The sequence below is a fragment of the Callorhinchus milii genome, unplaced genomic scaffold, assembly GCF_018977255.1.
Source record: "Callorhinchus milii isolate IMCB2004 unplaced genomic scaffold, IMCB_Cmil_1.0 Scaffold6, whole genome shotgun sequence".
Lineage (NCBI taxonomy): Eukaryota > Metazoa > Chordata > Chondrichthyes > Chimaeriformes > Callorhinchidae > Callorhinchus > Callorhinchus milii.
In genome coordinates this window covers 16,411,131-16,429,347 of record NW_024704747.1, presented here as the reverse complement: position 1 = coordinate 16,429,347, position 18,217 = coordinate 16,411,131, and the positions used below count along the sequence as shown (strand labels likewise).

General features: G+C 41.7%; 1 protein-coding gene across 9 annotated transcripts in view; it reads right to left on the bottom strand.

Annotated features, from left to right (window-relative positions):
* Window positions 1-9,938: 9,938 nt before the first annotated feature.
* The window catches only part of LOC103176836 (abl interactor 2), a 102,035-nt gene continuing 93,756 nt past the window's right edge, over window positions 9,939-18,217 (bottom strand). For 4 of the 9 annotated variants that reach the window (XM_007890619.2, XM_007890620.2, XM_007890621.2 and 1 more), the window contains 5 exons: window positions 17,603-17,809; window positions 15,693-15,869; window positions 14,527-14,613; window positions 11,233-11,412; window positions 9,939-10,593 (listed from right to left, as the gene is read on the bottom strand). In XM_007890619.2, the coding sequence (XP_007888810.1) occupies window positions 10,418-10,593; window positions 11,233-11,412; window positions 14,527-14,613; window positions 15,693-15,869; window positions 17,603-17,809 (827 nt within the window). In that variant the 3' untranslated portion in view covers window positions 9,939-10,417. The remainder of the gene's footprint in view (window positions 10,594-11,232; window positions 11,413-14,526; window positions 14,614-15,692; window positions 15,870-17,602; window positions 17,810-18,217) is intronic. The other 5 variants (XM_007890623.2, XM_042336041.1, XM_007890624.2 and 2 more) reach the window with 2 other exon arrangements.

Genomic DNA, 18,217 nt, shown 5'->3' with positions numbered 1-18,217 from the left:
ATTTGTTGGAACCATTTGCAATCCATCCCAAAGCCCGGGAAGCATTGCCCCACATCGAGATTTCCATCACCCAGGCTAAACAAGAACATCCTGGTGTAAGTCAGGACAAGGCAACACAACTGGAACCAGAATCACACCAGGCTTGATGACTCAGAATCCATTCAAAGCGATGAAAGTACACAAATAATACATCACAAGGAGCTTCTTTACTGCGATTCCCATTGTGTATGCAGTTCAAAGCCCGCACAGATGACTCGAGGATGATAGATGTAAAATCTTCAACATCAGTCTCCTGAGAAGACAACCTGTGAGATGATAAAGCTTTGTGAAATGTCTCTCTGACCCAAGAGCGATCAAGCAAAGCCCTTAGCTATGAATTGACCCTTGCTACCCAGTTACAAGATGAAATTGCTAGTGAGTCATCTATCACACATGAACTTGTGATTGATTCACCAGTGGTTGAATCATCTGTGTCCTCCAATACGATTCATGCCTTGAATCCTTCCAGTGTCTTGGGACATCCTCTGACGTGAAAGGCACAATATAAATAAATTTTAAAATATTGTTCTATGCTACAATATAGCTGCCAAGTTCTTTTTTCTAAGGAATTAACAGCAATCACTGTTTTTGTCAAGCATCTCTCACATCAATACATTTCTCGGTAATGGGAGTGGGAAGGAAAGAAAAAGGGAGTGGAGGAAATTGCTTAGTCTCTAATCTCACTGGAAGTTTGCTTGCTCACAGGGTACTCATATCCTCTGGTTGTGCTACCTTCCTCAACCCCTCCTCCTTGGTGTTGAAATCTCCCACTTTGACTTATTCTTTTCTACTGCATCAAACCGTGAAACTGCTTACCTCTTCATCTTCCTTCCCTCCTACAAAGGGCGTGTTTTAAAAAGCCAACCTTGAAGGCACCTAAAACACTTCTCTACCCATTTCACCTCTGATTCTCTGGGCACTTGTCGAGACCCTACTCCCTAATTCTCAATAAGACGAAAGATCAGGGAGCAGGCCCCCCGATCACTGGCACACCACCCGGGGAAAGACAAAGCAAAATGTGTGAACAACAAACAGGAAAGACATGATCCACTGCTTAAAAAGTTCTCATGGCATCTGATTTTGCCATCTCTTGCTCCCTCTAGTGGTTTTAATGAAAAGTACATCATCACCTTCTATTGCAAATCATCTTCTTCCATACGAATAAAGACGAAGTGTCTGTCTGCGTATCCGTCAATCACACAATAACCGATCGACGTAGAGACATTATTTAGACCTTATCAGAAAGGTCTTCCATCTGGCAGTGTCCGGGGCATATTTTTGGGAGAGGATCTCCTATCGTTGATGAGCTATATTAAAAAATACTTTAAGTCCCAAAATATGAGACTTGCCAGAGGAAAGCACACTGCTCAGAGATATACATCTATACTCTGCAACAAATGTATGGCACTTTTTTTCTGGTTGTCATGGGAGCTAGAGGCCTCCCATGTGGGACAGACTGAAAGAGAGACTGAGATAGTGAGAGAGAGACTGGGGGAGAGAGAGAGACTGTGAGAGAATATATTATAAAGTGTAGTGACTGTGTTTTGTGGGAGAGACAGAGTGCCCATTCCAGGATAAACAAGCTCTGGGCGTGGCTCCACAGTCAGGATAAATCTACACATTCCAACCTACGCAGACAGAACCACACTGAAACTCTTTCCCTCTGCAACTGGATGAAATGAGTAGCCAGTGGCACAACTGTGGCCAAATATTACTGAGCTGCGCAGGAAATGGTAACTAGTAAGTAACTGAAGATGCAACTCACACAAGTTGCATTTCCTCCTTTTATCTCCCACGCAGTTTCCAGCTATTAATGTACATTCCCCGTAACAATAATCCTTCCATTTGATATAGCGCCTTAGAATCGTTGAGACGTCTCAAAGCAATTCACAGAATACACTGTAAAGTGAATTGACTGTATATTTTGTGGGCAAAATGCAGCAGCCAATTGCACACAGTAGTGTCCCACAAACAGTCTTGAATTGAAGTGACCAATTTTATTAATTTTTTTTGAAGGAATTATTACCCTTGAAAAAGCGATCCGCCAATCGACTAACAGCCTGGTTCCTGTTACTGCTAGGCAAACAGAGAAGTGTGGAGTAAGGAAACTTGCCCAACATATCGCCCTGCCGGAATCAAATCCAGGACTCTCGTTTGCGAGGCAAGTGTTCCAACTCCTGAGCTACAGGACTCCACTAAAATGATTACATCTGCTAATTTTGTAATATGGCAAACTCAGCATTGGTATCAACTTGTAAACTTTGCAAGCTGTGCTCAGAGATTAAGATAAAAATCCAGTCATTGAAAAATGGTTAACGCAGATAGTTTAGTGAACCATAGAGGATCCCGAAGATATTCACACCCAGTTTACTCCTTTCTCATCACGGTGGAGATTTATGGTCCACAGATATCAGTACCTCACTGAGCCCATTGTTCTCCTATTACCCTGGATATTGCAGATCTGCAATTGATTCAAGTCTATTTTGCAGCAAGGTACTGGTTACAAGAATCTGGGCTGATTGTTGTCTTCCTTTCTACTCCAAGGGACTGATGCCAATTGTATCATATCCGCTGCCACCACAGCTGGGATCCGTCAACTCAAGAGAAAAGGAACTTTGGACTCACATGGCCCTTGTGGTTCACACTGCTTTTTACACTTAAACTAAATGGACTGGGAGGGGCAAGAATTCATTGTTTGTGCTATTAGATTTCATAATGCAACTGATAGATATAAATACAGGTGTACTATCAGCTCAATTCTTCTACTGGTAGAAAAAAATTGACAACAGTTAAACTGCTCACAACAGAGGGTCTGTCCAGACAGTGAACAAGATCAACCCTCTTTTTAAGACAGTGTACTTACCCTTGTATCACAATCCTCCCATTAGTATTGAATCTTTCCTCACTTCCCAAACTGCTCCGGAGGCAGTGGGATGACTTCTCCCTTCTTCCCTGCAAGGAAACAATCTGGCTCTGGCTGGAGCCGCACGAATGGCTTGAACTAGAGTCACAAGACTCATTGTTGCGTGCTGCCGAGAGACGCTGTAAAAATTGGCCATTAATATAATAATGGAAAACTACACCATTATTTTAGCAAGTTTAGAGTTGGCATTATTTTCCCTCGAAGCATTTCACCTCATTTTTTGGTCCCATGATATACGCCCACAAATATACAGTCAATTCACTTTATAGCATATTCTGTGAAGCGCTTTGAGACGTCTAGAAGACGTGAACAGCGCGATATCAAATGCAAGGATTATTATTATTATGATGATGTTAACCAGCAAAATCTAAAATCTGCCTGCTGGAGCAGAGAAGCAGTTCTCAGTTCTCCATATCCTTTCAACTGGGAGTTCAGACACTGGTCACAAACATTTGAAGCGGCAATATTTGCTGCAAAGCACAAGGCTGCTGGTTGTCAAGCTACAAAGAGATCATCACTGGGCATCCCAGGAGATGGTGAAATGTCACATGGTGGAGCGAGGTAAGACTACAAGCTCCCACAAGATAAACCGATAAGCAAAAAAGGCTAGGAACACAATATTTTTATATCAGAGTATGATTGCCAAAGGAATTCTACCCGCTGTTTGCCATAAATGTATGGAAGATTCTCCAAATGCATAATCAGGACTCAAAAACGATCTTATTTTAAGCACAAATTTGCTTTCTTCAGAGAAAGTGCTTTCCTTCACATTGGAGATTCAGGTAAACATTTAATGCAGAACAACGTTAATAAGAATTCTTGCATTTGTCCTCTAGATGTCTCAAAGCACTTCACAGAATATACTGTAAAGTAAATTGACTGTATATTTGTGGGCGAAATGCGGCAGCCAATTGCGCACAGCAGTGTCCCACAAACAATCGTGGATTGAAATTACCAATTTTATTATTGTTTTTTTTTCATGAGGGATTATTATCAGGCGTGTGGAGTAAGGAAACTTGCCCAAGCTTTCACCCTTGGGCAAATTTCCTTACTCCATGAATCTTCATCCATGTGTGGCAAACAGAGGGGAGAATTTCTGTGGCAATCAAACACTTGATACGCATTGTTTAATATACTGTGATATAAAAATATTGTCATGTGGAAGCTTGCAGTTTAATATCAATCAATTTGAAGAAAATTATGACAACATTCCTATGGAGAAGAAAAACAACCTAACAAACAAAATCCTTCTTTGCATTTATATTGTGGAGTCCTGTAGTGTATTGGTTAGAGCACTCGCCTCACAAGCGAGAGGACTCAAGTCTGATTCCCAGGCAGGGCGAAACGTTAGGCAAGCTTCTTTATTCCACATGCCAGTTTACCTAGCAGTAAGCAGGAACCTGGTTGTTAGTCCATTGCCAGATTGCTTTCTGGGGGTTATACTCCCTTATATAAAAAAAATTTAGTCACTCAATCCATGTTTGTTTGCGAGACAGTTCAGTTGCCATGTTTCACCCACAAAATATACAATTCACTTTACAGTATATTGTGTGAAGTGCTTTGAGACGTCTCAAAGTTGTGATAAGGCGCTATATCAAATGCAAGGAATATTATCATTTAAACAGATTAACTACAGACCAATAACAAAGAGTATTTGTGTCAGAATTGCACAACAATCTTGTCCTCATTGTTGTACGCCTTAAGTTTCAGCAAACAAGGTAACAAAAAAAAATACAACACATACACAATATTTATGTACATTTCGGCAACTGTGCTTTGAAACATTGCAGTTAATTTTCTTTATTTTTTTTAAGACTTGACACTTTCAATTTTTTATACACAGGATACAGTTAAATCACAAGTTTTCTTGTTGCAGGGAAAAGAAAATGTACAACAGTTTCCCATCCCTCGGGGGAAAAAAAACATTTGTGGGGCCATTTGAAAAATTAGTCATATTCTGCACAAAAAATTATCCGAATCTTGGTGGGGATACACCAGGATAAAAGGCTTAACCCAAAGTTCCCTTCAACCTTCAACATAAGAAAATCGGTGCAGCAATGAGCAACTTAACAAAAAATATATTCTCCCCTCCCCATATTGGGAAAGCAGCAAAAAACAAACCCTCTACACAATAATGATGGAATCCGTGGATAGAGGAAATTATACAAAGTTTGCTACTGTATTGTGCAGAAAAGTATTGTGAAAGAATGTAATAGAACTGTGCTCATGTTTGGATCAAGGGGTGGAAGCTTTGCACCAAACCCAGTTAATCAGTCCCCAAGTAAATAGTTCTGTTTGCTCACTCTCTCTCCATCGCTATCTGGCCCCATGGTCTGCAAAGACTCAAGGAAATTGCTCTATACTCATTCAATATATGTGGTTTGCATATTTACCACAGTATTTCTGTGACTAAGACTGTATCGTGATAAGCAGCGTGGCTTAAAAGGGGAACTAAATCTGATTCCTTTATCAATGGAGCTTCTCACCATCCCATTCCTTTGAATGCTTACCTGCCATTTCTTATTCCTCTCATCTTGGAATGCTTGGGAGTTCACAAATTCATCCTTCTCAGGTTGCCAAAGTACCTGGTCAGTTCAGTGACCCTGTGGAACTCAAATCCTTGTGCAAGGCCTACTCCACTGAAGCCAACACCATTATTTAATGAGAAGGATACGATTGAGCCAGCAGTGACTTGAAATATATTTGTGCTAACTTGTCTGCAATTCTTAGCAAGATGCTTTCATGGAAAGCCAGATTGGCTATCGAAAGTGGAATCAAAACAGCACAAAATGAGGATAACATGCAACTGCATTGAAAGAAATGCACCAAGCTAGAACATGATACCCAATTTCTCTTTTTCTTATGAAAATATGTGATAACTTTAAACAATGTCAAGCTCATTTCTCCTGACCATTTGCAAGAATAAAAAATAGCCACCTCACTAAGATCTTCCTCCCCCATTACCAAAGCTGCTTGTAACAATCGTCTACATTTGATTTTTCTTTATTAATAAACAGTCTGCAGACGTTTCTGCTGAATTTCAGCATTTTGGAATACTTTGGAACCTAATTCTAACAAACTGCTGACAATTTATAACTTGCAGTTATAACTAACTTACTTCCTGATCCCTTGACAAATTATTATAGTCATAGGAGCTCAAAGCTCTGTCAAGCCTTGAGTGCTGAGTCTCATGATCTTGTAACCAGCGATTGCCATCAACAAATCAGTAACTGGCATTTGCTCACTGGTCCAGGATCATCCTGGTCTCTCCATCCTGGATAACACTTGCAGACTGAAAAAGAACAGGAATGCACTGCTTTCCTCTCCTCCCAGGAAATGTTACTCCATTCCACTGCAATTGTACTATCACAGGGATTCCCTGCAGAATCTGCACAGTAAGGGACAACTCTAGGGATGGTTTTGTGATCTGCCATTTTCGTTAAAAATAATTGAGCTGTTTAAAGCAGGCGTGTTGACATTTTTGTTGCTTTTAGCTGTCAATCAGGTGACGTAGAGCAATGGTCCCTCACTCTCCCTTCTTCCTCCCCCACCAGAGAGGCTGCCAAGTCTTATTACATTAACACAAGTCCAAAGGAGCCAGACTCAGTTTGTTCACCAACAGTGGATGAGATTCAAGGGGAGGGGAAAAAACACACCTTTTGGTTCACTGCTTATATAATACCAATAATTCTCGGCCAAATCACAAATCATTAATACTATGAATACTGTGCAAATTCTTTAGATTTATTGCCTTTGAATGTCGCCTTTTGTTTTCTTTTAAAAGAAAGGTGCATTGGCTGTGTCTATGTCGGTTCAAGGTATGCGTGCTGCAAACAAGCCTGCAATGCTTGCATGGTATCACTGTGCAACACTTCCAAGAGGAGTGAAACCAGCACAAAGCGTTTTGCCTGGGGAGGGAACATTTTTCCACCGACCCAACCCCCTACCCACCCCCTCAAAAAAAGCACACACTGAAAGTCAAGCCTTAAAAGGGACAAAGAAAGAAATTTTAAAAAATCAAGCCCCAGGTCATGAATTATAGCATGCAGTCTATTCAACACTACAGACACAGATTTCTCAAATAGTCAGGCTCTAGTCGGTATCCATTACACAGCATCCTAGCCACCCTAGAGAGAGGAAATCAAATTTTACAAATAAATGCATAAAACCAATGAGGATATCTACACATTAGTACTGCATAATACATAAATAAATCAGTAAAAAGTCGACCGATATGCAAAGAAAGGTAAGGCGCCCATCTCTCCTTCTGAATGGCTGGCGTTTCATTATTTAGATTACAAGGCCCTCGGGGAGACATTGAAATATTGAATGATTTGATATTCAATATGAAGAAAAGATAATAGGCCATCATCTGTGCACATCAAATTATTTGGGGGTAAAAATGAATTCACATTCTGCAGTGATTACTTTATACTACCGATTCTGGCCTTGACATTTTATAATGCTCCACCCTAGCCTCCAGCCATTGACTTGCACAAATTCAAATGAAGTTTATGAACATTAAAAAGTGCTGTTTGATCACAAAGTCCTCAAAATCCTTATGGTCACAGTCCACATTTCTGAGCCCGGCTCACTGGTTCCCCCTTACACGTTCCATCTGTTCCAACCTATACAGTACTCACCATTGGAGATCCACCAGTGGATGCCAGACAATACCACCAGAAAACCAGCTACCTGGCTGTGGCAGATCCACACCCCCACCATAAACCACAAACTGCGACACTGGCAGCCAACTCTGCCAACGATCACTAGTCCAAGAATCCTCTTACCAACAGTACACTCTATTCTACAGGCTGTTTGGCCACGTGCTTACCAACATACACATCTCATTCCAGTTTACTTCACCAGCGGGTTTTCAGTCTGTTCACAATACCCACTTCAAAAAGGAAATGAAAGAGTGCCTGGGAGTGTGTGTAGATCGGGTGGGCATCTATATGCATTCTGGTTGGTAATTTGAGGAAGACCAACACCACAATCTTTTTATTACAGTGTACAATTTGCCAAGATTGAAAGGGAACATACATGATGAAAAAATCTGCTAAATGCCAGACTCAGTCAAAAAGCTACAGAAAGTTTATCTTAAGGATTTAGTTGTGTTCCAAAGCTCACTCCCAAAACTAAGCCCCTGATCAAGGATCACAGGGTTCAAGTATTTAACAAGAATGTTAAAAAGTTACCATTAGAGTTAATTTTAGAACAATTTATTTTCAGGCAAAGATTTATTAAATGGAATGCTTTGCAGAAACGGCTAATGTGGTTGAAACCATTTGACATTTAAAATGGATAACTATTTGGATAAGTATTTGAAGAGGAACAATATCAAGAGGCACTGGGAAACAGCAAGAAAATGGGATTACAGCAGTCAGCTTCGGAGGAGAATGTTGCAATACATTGGCCATATATTCGCTTTCTGTGCTGTAATTTCTTATAATTCTATGAGAGAAATTAGAAAACAACAACTTGCATTTATATAGTTGCTATATTCACGCTGGGTGGCATCTCAGAGCGCTTAACAACGACAGAGCCCGAGGCCGAGCCAGGGAGAGGGGTAAGTTCCCTTCAACCTGAAGAAAAGTAACTAATCTCATCAAAACATTTTCACCAAGTGTCAGAACACCACCAACTTAGTCTGTCAAGATGCTTGATAATAATAATCCTTGCATTTGATATGGCAACTTATTACGTCTTTGGGACGTCTCAAAGCGCTTCACAAAATATACTGTAAAGTGGAATGACTGTATATTTTGTGGGCAAAACACGGCAACCAATTGTAACAGTCGTGGATTAAAGTGACCAATTTATTATTATCATTTTTTTTTGAAGAAATTATTACTTCTGGAAAAGCAATCCGCCAAATCAACTAACAAACAGGTTCCTACTAACTGCTAGGTAAATAGAGGCGTGTGGAATAAGGAAGCTCGCCCAACATTTCACCTTGCTGGTAATGTAACCCAGGTCTCTCGCTTGCGAGGCGAGTGCTCTAACCACTGAGCTACAGGTTCAAGGTGAGGGGGGGGGGGGGAAGAAGGTAGGACAAGAGGATCCCAATACATGGAGGATTCTAAATCTCATGGATCGAACCTACAGAGATTTGAGACTAAACCAAATCATATAGTGGCTTTCTATTGTGCCTGACCCTTCAACATACATACTTTTAAACTTGGAAACTTGGCATCAAGTCAGCCTTCATCATTCTCTGATCAAGATTGCTGTGGAACTTTGAGTAAACTGCTGGATGTCACAGATGACCTACATAGCGATAGGCATCGATTAGCTTGGGTATACAAATTATGTATTGCTTTTGAAGTCTAGAAACTCCCATGTCCAGGTCTATTAATTCTAATATTTGATACACCTATAATTTTTGATCAGTGACAATGCGCTAGCCCTGACTCTCAGTTTTGCAGAATTCAAGCTACACACATTAACCATTTTACAGGGAGGGGCAAAAATATATATATTTTTTAAACTTCCCGATTCCTCACGTGATGCCTTGAACTCCCGGGCTTGTCCTTTACACACATTTATCTCATGATCCCTAAAATCACTTCACTTTCCAGTCCCCGAAAGTTGTATGAATCCACTCGTCTCCATTAATGCTGAGAGCCATTTGCTTACATTTCCTCATTGTTTTTCATGAACTTTCACTGGGAAGCAGGAAGTTAACAATCTATTTAATCCAGCCTTGAGACAAAATCTCAAGGTCTGTAAATCTGGATCTAGGTAATCCAAATCTCCACCACTACATCAAGTAATATCAACAAGCTCCACTTACAACAACATGAATCAGGCTTGGGTTATCGCTCCATCAATTGAAAGGGGAAAACCTTCTTGACCATCAAACCGTGTGCCAACAAAATCTTCACACACCTCAACAACACTCAACACATTTCTCCGATTAGACAGATTGAAGTTTATCATCCATTTGTTTTGCCTTTATAATGGAGAGGTGTAGTTGCAGGAAAATAGCAGTTTAATTAAAAATACAGAACAATGCTGTCACAGAGGCATTTGAAAGATGTTGGGGCAAGGGGAGATAGAGAGAATGGAGGGGGAGGCAGTTGGAGGGCAAAAGGGAGGGAATAGGGGAGGGGTTCACAGCCTTCAGTCGGAATGGCAACATCGGTCGACCCTTTACATTGGTTACAGTTATGTTCTGCAAATGTGGCTGTGGGTGTGTGTATGGGCTCATTCTACAATGAGTTCAACAGTCATCAGAGCCTACACCGACAGCAGAGAGAGCGGCTTCCTGACAGACAATGCCGCCTCACTCCATCCTGGGTGAAAAAAAAGGGTTTTGTTTTTAAATTATGCATTTTGTTTATTCAAATCCTTCATTTTGACGTGTGGCTTCATCAGCATGTCAGGCTGAGCAAAGCCACAGAGAGCAATGGTACACAAACGGGGACTGTTGCAGAGCCGTCTTTCCAGTGGTCACTCTGCGTAATGCATGATAGATTCAACATAGTTCCCAGGGAACAGACCAGTCACACCATTCATTACTCCTTCGTACCAGCCGTCATCATTCTTCTTGAGGACATAAATGATGGAGCCCTCTTGAAAAGATAACTCGTCTTCTTTGTCCTTTGAATAGTCGTATATAGCAACCACTGTAAACAGAAATGGCAGCCATTAACAGAGCGGCATAGAGCACAATCTCATTGCATATCAAGTAAGGAAAGAGTGCTCGTACTGCCTTCCTCTTTCTTCCCCCAATTTTCTTTGCATTTAACTTTTTGTTGTGGTGAGTTTTGTTCCTTGGGAGAAACTGAAGAATAGAAACTCTTGTTGCTGTTTGGAGCTGCATTTGGTGACAATGTTGACAACATTTCACTGGACTGAGGACCATGGACTGACAATATTGCCCTCTCCAGGTTGCCAATTATTCCTGTTGCAGATATAGTGGAAACTCACTATTAAAGGCAATATCTGTCCTTATTAGTAAGGCATTATCTTTTGCGAGTTTAAGATATTAGTCCCCGTCAATCGCAAGTGTACTGAACAGTGAACTAAACAGTCCATCACTGGTGTCCACAAGGTGCGGGTCCATGATGAGGCTTCAATTGGGAAAATCAGGAACCACCTCATAATCCAACTGCACTGTATGGGGTATTGAGGGAGGGAGAGAGAGAGGGTGGAGGGAGGGTGGGGGGAAAGAGAGAGCGAGGGAGTGGAACAATAAAACTGTGTGGGAAATCAGAAAGAAAGGTACATTTTCTGAATTGCTGCAAGAATTTCACTGAACTCACCTTTTTCTAAATAGCTCCTGGGTGCCCAAGGGGGATCCTCCTCTGCGTACGGGTCACTATATTCCACCACAGCTGTTTCTTCCTCCTCATAGTCCTCTGGTGGTGGGGGTGGAGGGGGCGATTCATCGAATACTGCATCATCGGCAGGTGGTGGTGGAGGAGGGGTCGGACCTTCAGAAACTGCAAAAAACAGAAGCAGAGTTAACAGCAAGAAACATCACACAATTTCTATTTGGGTGACAGAAGCAACGGCTCATTTTTGGACCACCAAACCACATTCCAATCTGCAAGAGGTTCACCTGGGAAGAAATGTGTGACTTTTGCTGCATGAAACTCTCCCAGATTATTCTGGCTTCATTGCGGAAAACAATTCTACTGATGTTGACATTACAATTTACAACAAACCATTGAATTTGATTTGTTTGTGGAATGAGCTCAACTTCCGCCTCACCCCCACACACTGCCCGAAGTTACTGATTCACATCAAGGTTTTTCATTCCAAGGGTGACGGAACACGGAATGATCTATATAAATGACTTGGACTTGGTATAGTGAGTACAATTTCCAAGTTTGCAGATGATACTAAGCGAGGAAAATTCGTAAACGGTGAGGAGGATAGTAGCAGACTGCAAGAGGACATAGACAGACTGGTAACATGGGCAGACACGTGGCAGATGAAGTTTAATGTGGAGAAATTCGAAGCGATGAATTCTGGGAGGAAGAATTAGGAGAGGCAATATAAGCTGATGGCAGAATCTTAAAGAGGGTGAAGGAACAGAGAGACCTGGGGGTTCATACAAGTAAATCTTTGAACATGGCAGGACAGAAAGATAAAGCTGCTAAAAAAATGCATACGGGACACTAGGGTTTATAAATAGCGGCATAGAATACAAAAGTCAGGAAGTTATGATGAACCTTTATAAAACACTGAGTTAGATCTCAGCGAGAGACTGTGTTCAGTTCTGGGCACCACACTTTAGAAAGCATATCAAGGCATTAAAGGAGATTTACCAGGATGGTACCGGGAATGAGGGACTTCAGTTATCAGGAGAGGCGAGAGAAGCTGGGATTATTCTCCTTAGAGCAGAGAAGGTTAAGAGGAGACTTAACAGAAGTTTTCAAAATTATGAGGGGATTCGATAGAGTGAACAAGGAGAAACTATTTCCACTGGCAGGTGGGTCGGTAACCTGAGGACACCCATTTAAAATAGTTGTTAAAAGAAACAGAGGGGAGGTGCGGAGACATTTTTTCATACACCAAGTTGTTAGGATCTGGAATGCATTGCCTGAAAGGGTGGTGGAAGCCGATTCGATAACAACTTTTAAGAGAGTAGATAATTCTTTGGGGAGGAAAAGTTTGCAGGGCTATGGGGAGAGCGCGGGGGAGTGGGATTGATTTTGATAGTTCTTTTCAAAGAGCTGCCACAGACACGATGGGCCGAACGGCCTCCTTCTGTGCTGTATAATTTTATGTTTCTATGAACATGAGGACCTAACCTAAATGGAGTCTGTTTATTCTCTGGAGTAATCAAGGCTACCTCATTTACTCTACTGCAAAAGCAATGAACAGCAGAACTGGCACCATACACTACTACAAGTTGAAGCAGGTATGAGTGGAAGCAACTCTGATCTGAATAACTACTTCAACTCCTCCTCTGTGGAAGGTTGCATGAAATCAAATGGTCATGTTTAAAATAACCCAGTGCAGCTCATAAAGCAAAATGCACCATCAGCAAAAATTGTCACTCTGCTACCGTGTATAACTTGAGGTTGGGTGGATTAATCCCCCTTTGCAACTTCAACCACGTGTCCATTAACAATCATAGTTCTCAATTTTCTTGGGAGCATAATTGCAATAAGGGCTCAGTTCCAAGTGAAGCCGAGTTTCCAGTAACAGGAACGTACGCAGAATGTTCATCGTCAGTGGTTCCAGCAGCTTCTCATGTTTAAATAAAAATTTAAACTTAAATAGCCTGCGTTGTGTATCTGCATGTTTGCGTTTATCTGCGTGTGTGCGGGTGTATCTGTGTGCGTGTATCTGTTTCTTTAAGGGTATGTAGCATGCATATCACACACGACTGTTTGTGGGACACTGCTGTTTACACTTTTCACTTTACAGTATATTGGTGAAAAGCGCTATATCAAATGCAAGGATTATTATTATTATTAAATCACTGTACTAACATGTTAGGTATACAACATTTCAAATGGGTCTAAGATGTAATCCCAGATCAACACCCGAGGCTGGTATCACAACAGAAGAACAAGAGGACATAGGTTTAAAGTTGTAAAGGGCAAGTTCAGGACAGATATCAGGAAGCTTTTCTTTATGCAGAGTAGTCAACGACTGGAACTGGTTGCCAGGAAAGGTAGTAGAGGTCAGGACAAGAGACTGATTTAAAATGCAGCTTGATGCAGTGATAAGGGAATGGTTGAGAGGATGCTTTGGAGGGATGAGACTGGATGGAGTGAAGAGCCTTCTTCATCCAGACCAATTTTGCAATCATGTGAACATACTTGAATGGCTAATTAGGCAGCAGTACTGAATAGTATTACCACCTCAATGAGTGTTTCTTGACTTGCCAAATGAACTGTTAGCACAACTTCTTTATACTGCTAAAATGCATATTCCCCGCCACATTAATTACATCACTTTTATCGTGCATTGCATTGTTGCAACAGAAAACATCTTGCTGGGTTTTCTTATGGCATTTTATAAGGTTTGACAAATTAACACAAAATGGATGACATTTTTAGCGGTGGTGAGCTACAGCCACTTGCTTTGTCAATGTTACAACACCCACAGCTCAATCTTTATGCTGGCATAGATTTGACCTGAACACAAAAGAAAATCAAACAGCCTAGATTAATTTGTTTAGAGGCATGCAGCTCCCAAGCGAGCCTTTTTAGTGAATTCAACAGCCTGACAATCAAGTAGTAAGGTGTTTTTGTTCCCTATATCATGCAAAACCTGTGCAATCCAACTCTGTTGCCTTGTGGTATCTACAGAGGGATAGGCAATGTGGTGCAGCGCAGCAAAAACCTCAGAGGTTGAGTCAGGTGATTATGAATAGTTAGTATTATAATTAAACCGCACAATCTAAAGTGGCTTCTTGAAATTTACCCAAAATGCATGCAAAGCTTTTAAAACCCAGAAGAAGTGGTTTAGACATTGCAAGATAAGATTTCGTACACAATTGCTTTTAAGGTCATTTTTGGAAAGCCTTTTTGCAAATTACCACTGAAGACACAGAAAGCACGGCTGCCGATAGGAAGTGGAAAGCGTGAACTTACTGTTTTCCTGGACTCTGGCCACAAAGCCCATCAGCGGTAACTGTGGTGTAACCTGCAGAATAGAAGGTGGGGGCGGAGCAAGGGACACTGCAGCCGAGGACAGACACGGGGAAAAGAGGAAAAGGAACAAACAGCAGTGAGAAGCAGACAGCAAATGCTCATAAATGAAAACACAGATCACCCGCACACCAGAGATGCACCAACAAATCCATTAGGAGAAGCACAGCTTTCTCGAGCTGAGAGACACAAGGCCCCAGCGACACCTAAACAATGCCACAGGTACTGTTGCAAAATCATTTAATTCCCTATTCCAGGGCAATTATTAAAAGCTTCAAGAGTGAGAAACTTCAAATCAGTTAAATTGTTTATTTCCAAATCACGCTTACATGTCTCTCACAGTCTTGATTTCCTCCCACCCCTTCCCTTTTATCACACACACTCTACTCTACCCATCCGACCCAAAGCATACACAACCATACCCCAGAAACACACACAGACATTTCCCACCCCCCACCTGAAACTACAAGCACAACCTCCACCTAAAGCACACACCACCTCCTCCCCAAAATCTAAGACCACCCCCCCCCACACCTAAACATAAATCACACACACAAACATGCACATCACCCACCCACCTGAACCTAAATCACACTCTTCACCCACCCCCACCCCATGCCTAAACTTAAACCACACATGTCCCATTCACCAACTCTCCAGGAGGAGTAACTGGAAAACAATAGCAGCAGGATAACAGTTCCTGTCACAGGGGCTCAAAGTGCCTCTCTGTGTGAGATCAGCTGCCTTGGTACAAACCAGGAACCTTCTCGTCTTACAACTCAGGCAACATGAGTTGATGCTTCTCGCCAAAAGCCTACCATGGGAGTCCAACACAACACTCAACTCCATTCCATCACTGAAAACAATCCCCCAGCAACATATGAACAATACTGATATAAAGGGTCATACGAAATTCTGCAACTCTCCTACTTCCAACACTGAAAACAGCCAACAAAGGTAACACAATGGATTAAATGTCCTTCTTCTGCGTTGTAAATTTCTATGAAACTGGTTGTTGGAAGGAATTTTGTTAGGACTCAGCTGGATGAAAGGACAAACACACTCTTGGTTCTGTACAATGAGTGAAACTTGCTAAATATTCGTTTTACCTCTTGATTCGATAGATGAGTTCTGATTGTAATAGGGTCCCCCATTCATCTGGTTCTGGACATTGCTCTGTGAGCCAATCGATGGTGGACGCTTGTACCCAGGTAGGGAACCTCCTGGAGTGGTTGGATTTTGCCGAGGCACCGGTCGATTCATGCTGTAGAACTGGGGGCCATGGCCTGAAAACATTTAAGAAGGAACATTTTAAATGCTGAGCAAGTCATCAGTTCTTATAGAAATCCTACGAAAGGTGCTTTCACATAAATAGATAGAATCAGCAACAGTGCCTTGTACTGACCTGAAATTTTATATACAATTTTCAAATGACAGAATGAAGGCTAGAGAACTATAAGTTCTGCAGCCCACACTCCACGACAAATAACCTCATCCTGGCCAGGCTCCACATTCCCCAGCATATCAATTTCAAGATCATCACCCTGGCTATCTTATCCCTTCATTGCCTTGGTCCATACTACTGAATACTTCTCCAACTCCATTTTCTTGCCCATATCCTCTGCTCTTCCAAGTCTGATCTATTGCATATTCCTGACTCCCTCCTTTCCACCGTCGATAATGAAGCTTTACGAGCTTCAGCATCTTGGGATATCCTCCCGATGTGAAAGGTGCTATATAAATATATACTGTACTGCTCCCTTTCAGAAATTCTCTCCCAAAATCCTTTTACCTTTTCCTTTCCCCACCTTCAAAATCCATATAAAAACATATCTGTTTGACCATGCCTTTGTCAACATCCTCAAATTTCCTCTCCTTGCTCAGAAATCCCCATCTTCTTTTCAAAGTTCTTTGAAATGTTCATGCTCTTAGAAAGGGGCTAATGAAAACTAGACTAACTGTGACAGCAACTACCCATTATCCTGCCAGAAACTAACATGTCTGCACTTTGGCCCGTTTCAAGCTAATACCTTAACTCCAAGGCTTATAGATACTGAGATTTAAATATCAAAGGGCAACTAAGTAAATGATCCTACAATTACTTCAGAGTTAGTTTTCAATTCTTAATATTTACGATGAGTGAGTTGGATCAGTCCTTTGGCAGTTTCTCCGATCTGAGCTCTCATCACCTGCTATGTGACTGCTAATCCCAGCATGAGGCAGAGAACACAGCCAAATCAGACACTGGTACACAAGCAAGACATGCAAACCTGCTTCAAAAGAATGCGTCTCAATCTTATTCGTGTTCTGCAGCCAGTTAAAGGCAATGTGCAAGACGTTTCTCAGGCAGCTTTTGGTCAACAAAGTAAATATGGATTAAATGGATTCAGAAAATATTAAAAGATGCGGTTTAAGAGCTGAACAAGTGTTGCATTCTGTCACATACACCCCCTCCTCCCTACCACCCACTTTAGACTTTGGTAAATGGACAGGTTATCAAATATCACGAAAAAATGCTGCCGGGATGCACAGCAAGTGTCTCTTCCACTGGATCACTGGAGAATTCAGCAATGGTTATCCCACTCATCAAAGGGGCAACCTGAGGGATAACACAACTGATGGAAATGTGTCAACCATTCAAGAGTCAGATATTCTATATCACCCTTTATTGGTTGAATGGGTAAATACAAGAGTAGATGAAACCAAGGATTCCCTGGCCTGTGCTGAGGGTCTCAATAGTGCGCCCATAAAATTAATCAGTGTCCCTGACCAAGGGGAGATAATGCAAACAAGAAAGGTTAGAGAAATAGATTAGTTGTTGAAAAAGATTTGAGTTGTAAAACCAGCACTGTGCCCAAAAGCGCTGCTAACTGTTTATTGCAGATTTCTAAACAATAATCCATTTTGTATAGATCCGATTTACTGCCAATGGGCCATCGTCCTTGCAACACAAAACTTAGAATTGACTGCAAGACTGCCTGAGAAACCGCCATAGTGTGCAAGAGGCAGAAAGACTCACCTGCATTAGGAGTGGAAGAAACAGCGGGGAGAGATGGTGAGATGAAGCCATCAGCAAGGGGCTGGGCTCCTGCTACGGAGTCTGGGATTGGTGTTGGAACATGGGTAGGGGTTGGAGAGGGAACAGGAACTGGAGTTGGAGTAGGGTTGGGGGTTGGGACTGGAGTAGGGTGAGGAGTAGGGGGTAGAGGCGGGGTACCAGCAGAGCCTTCAGGAAGGTTGTAAAAGAAGGGTTAATATAAAGAAGATTAGCTGGGATAAGAAAGCCTGTTTAGCAGTTAGTTGCATGTCCCATCACCCAAGTACCATGCTTAGAATATTGCAATACAAAGCTCCAGAAGAGAGAGAAACACCACAAATGAAAGAATCCTGTTGGTCTCAATGTTCAGACATCAGAAGAATTGAGCATCAACTCAGTCACATTCTATGTGTTTAAACACATACAATACACATGTCCATTTACAGTACCCTTTTTTAGTACTGACAAATCGCTAAGACCCCCGTTTCATTATGTATATGGAGCACAAAACAGTCATTCGCTTTTACTCATTTATCTCCTGCTTTCCCAAAGACATTTGGTCAGATATAGATTCATAGGTGTTAGTTACCCTCCAGC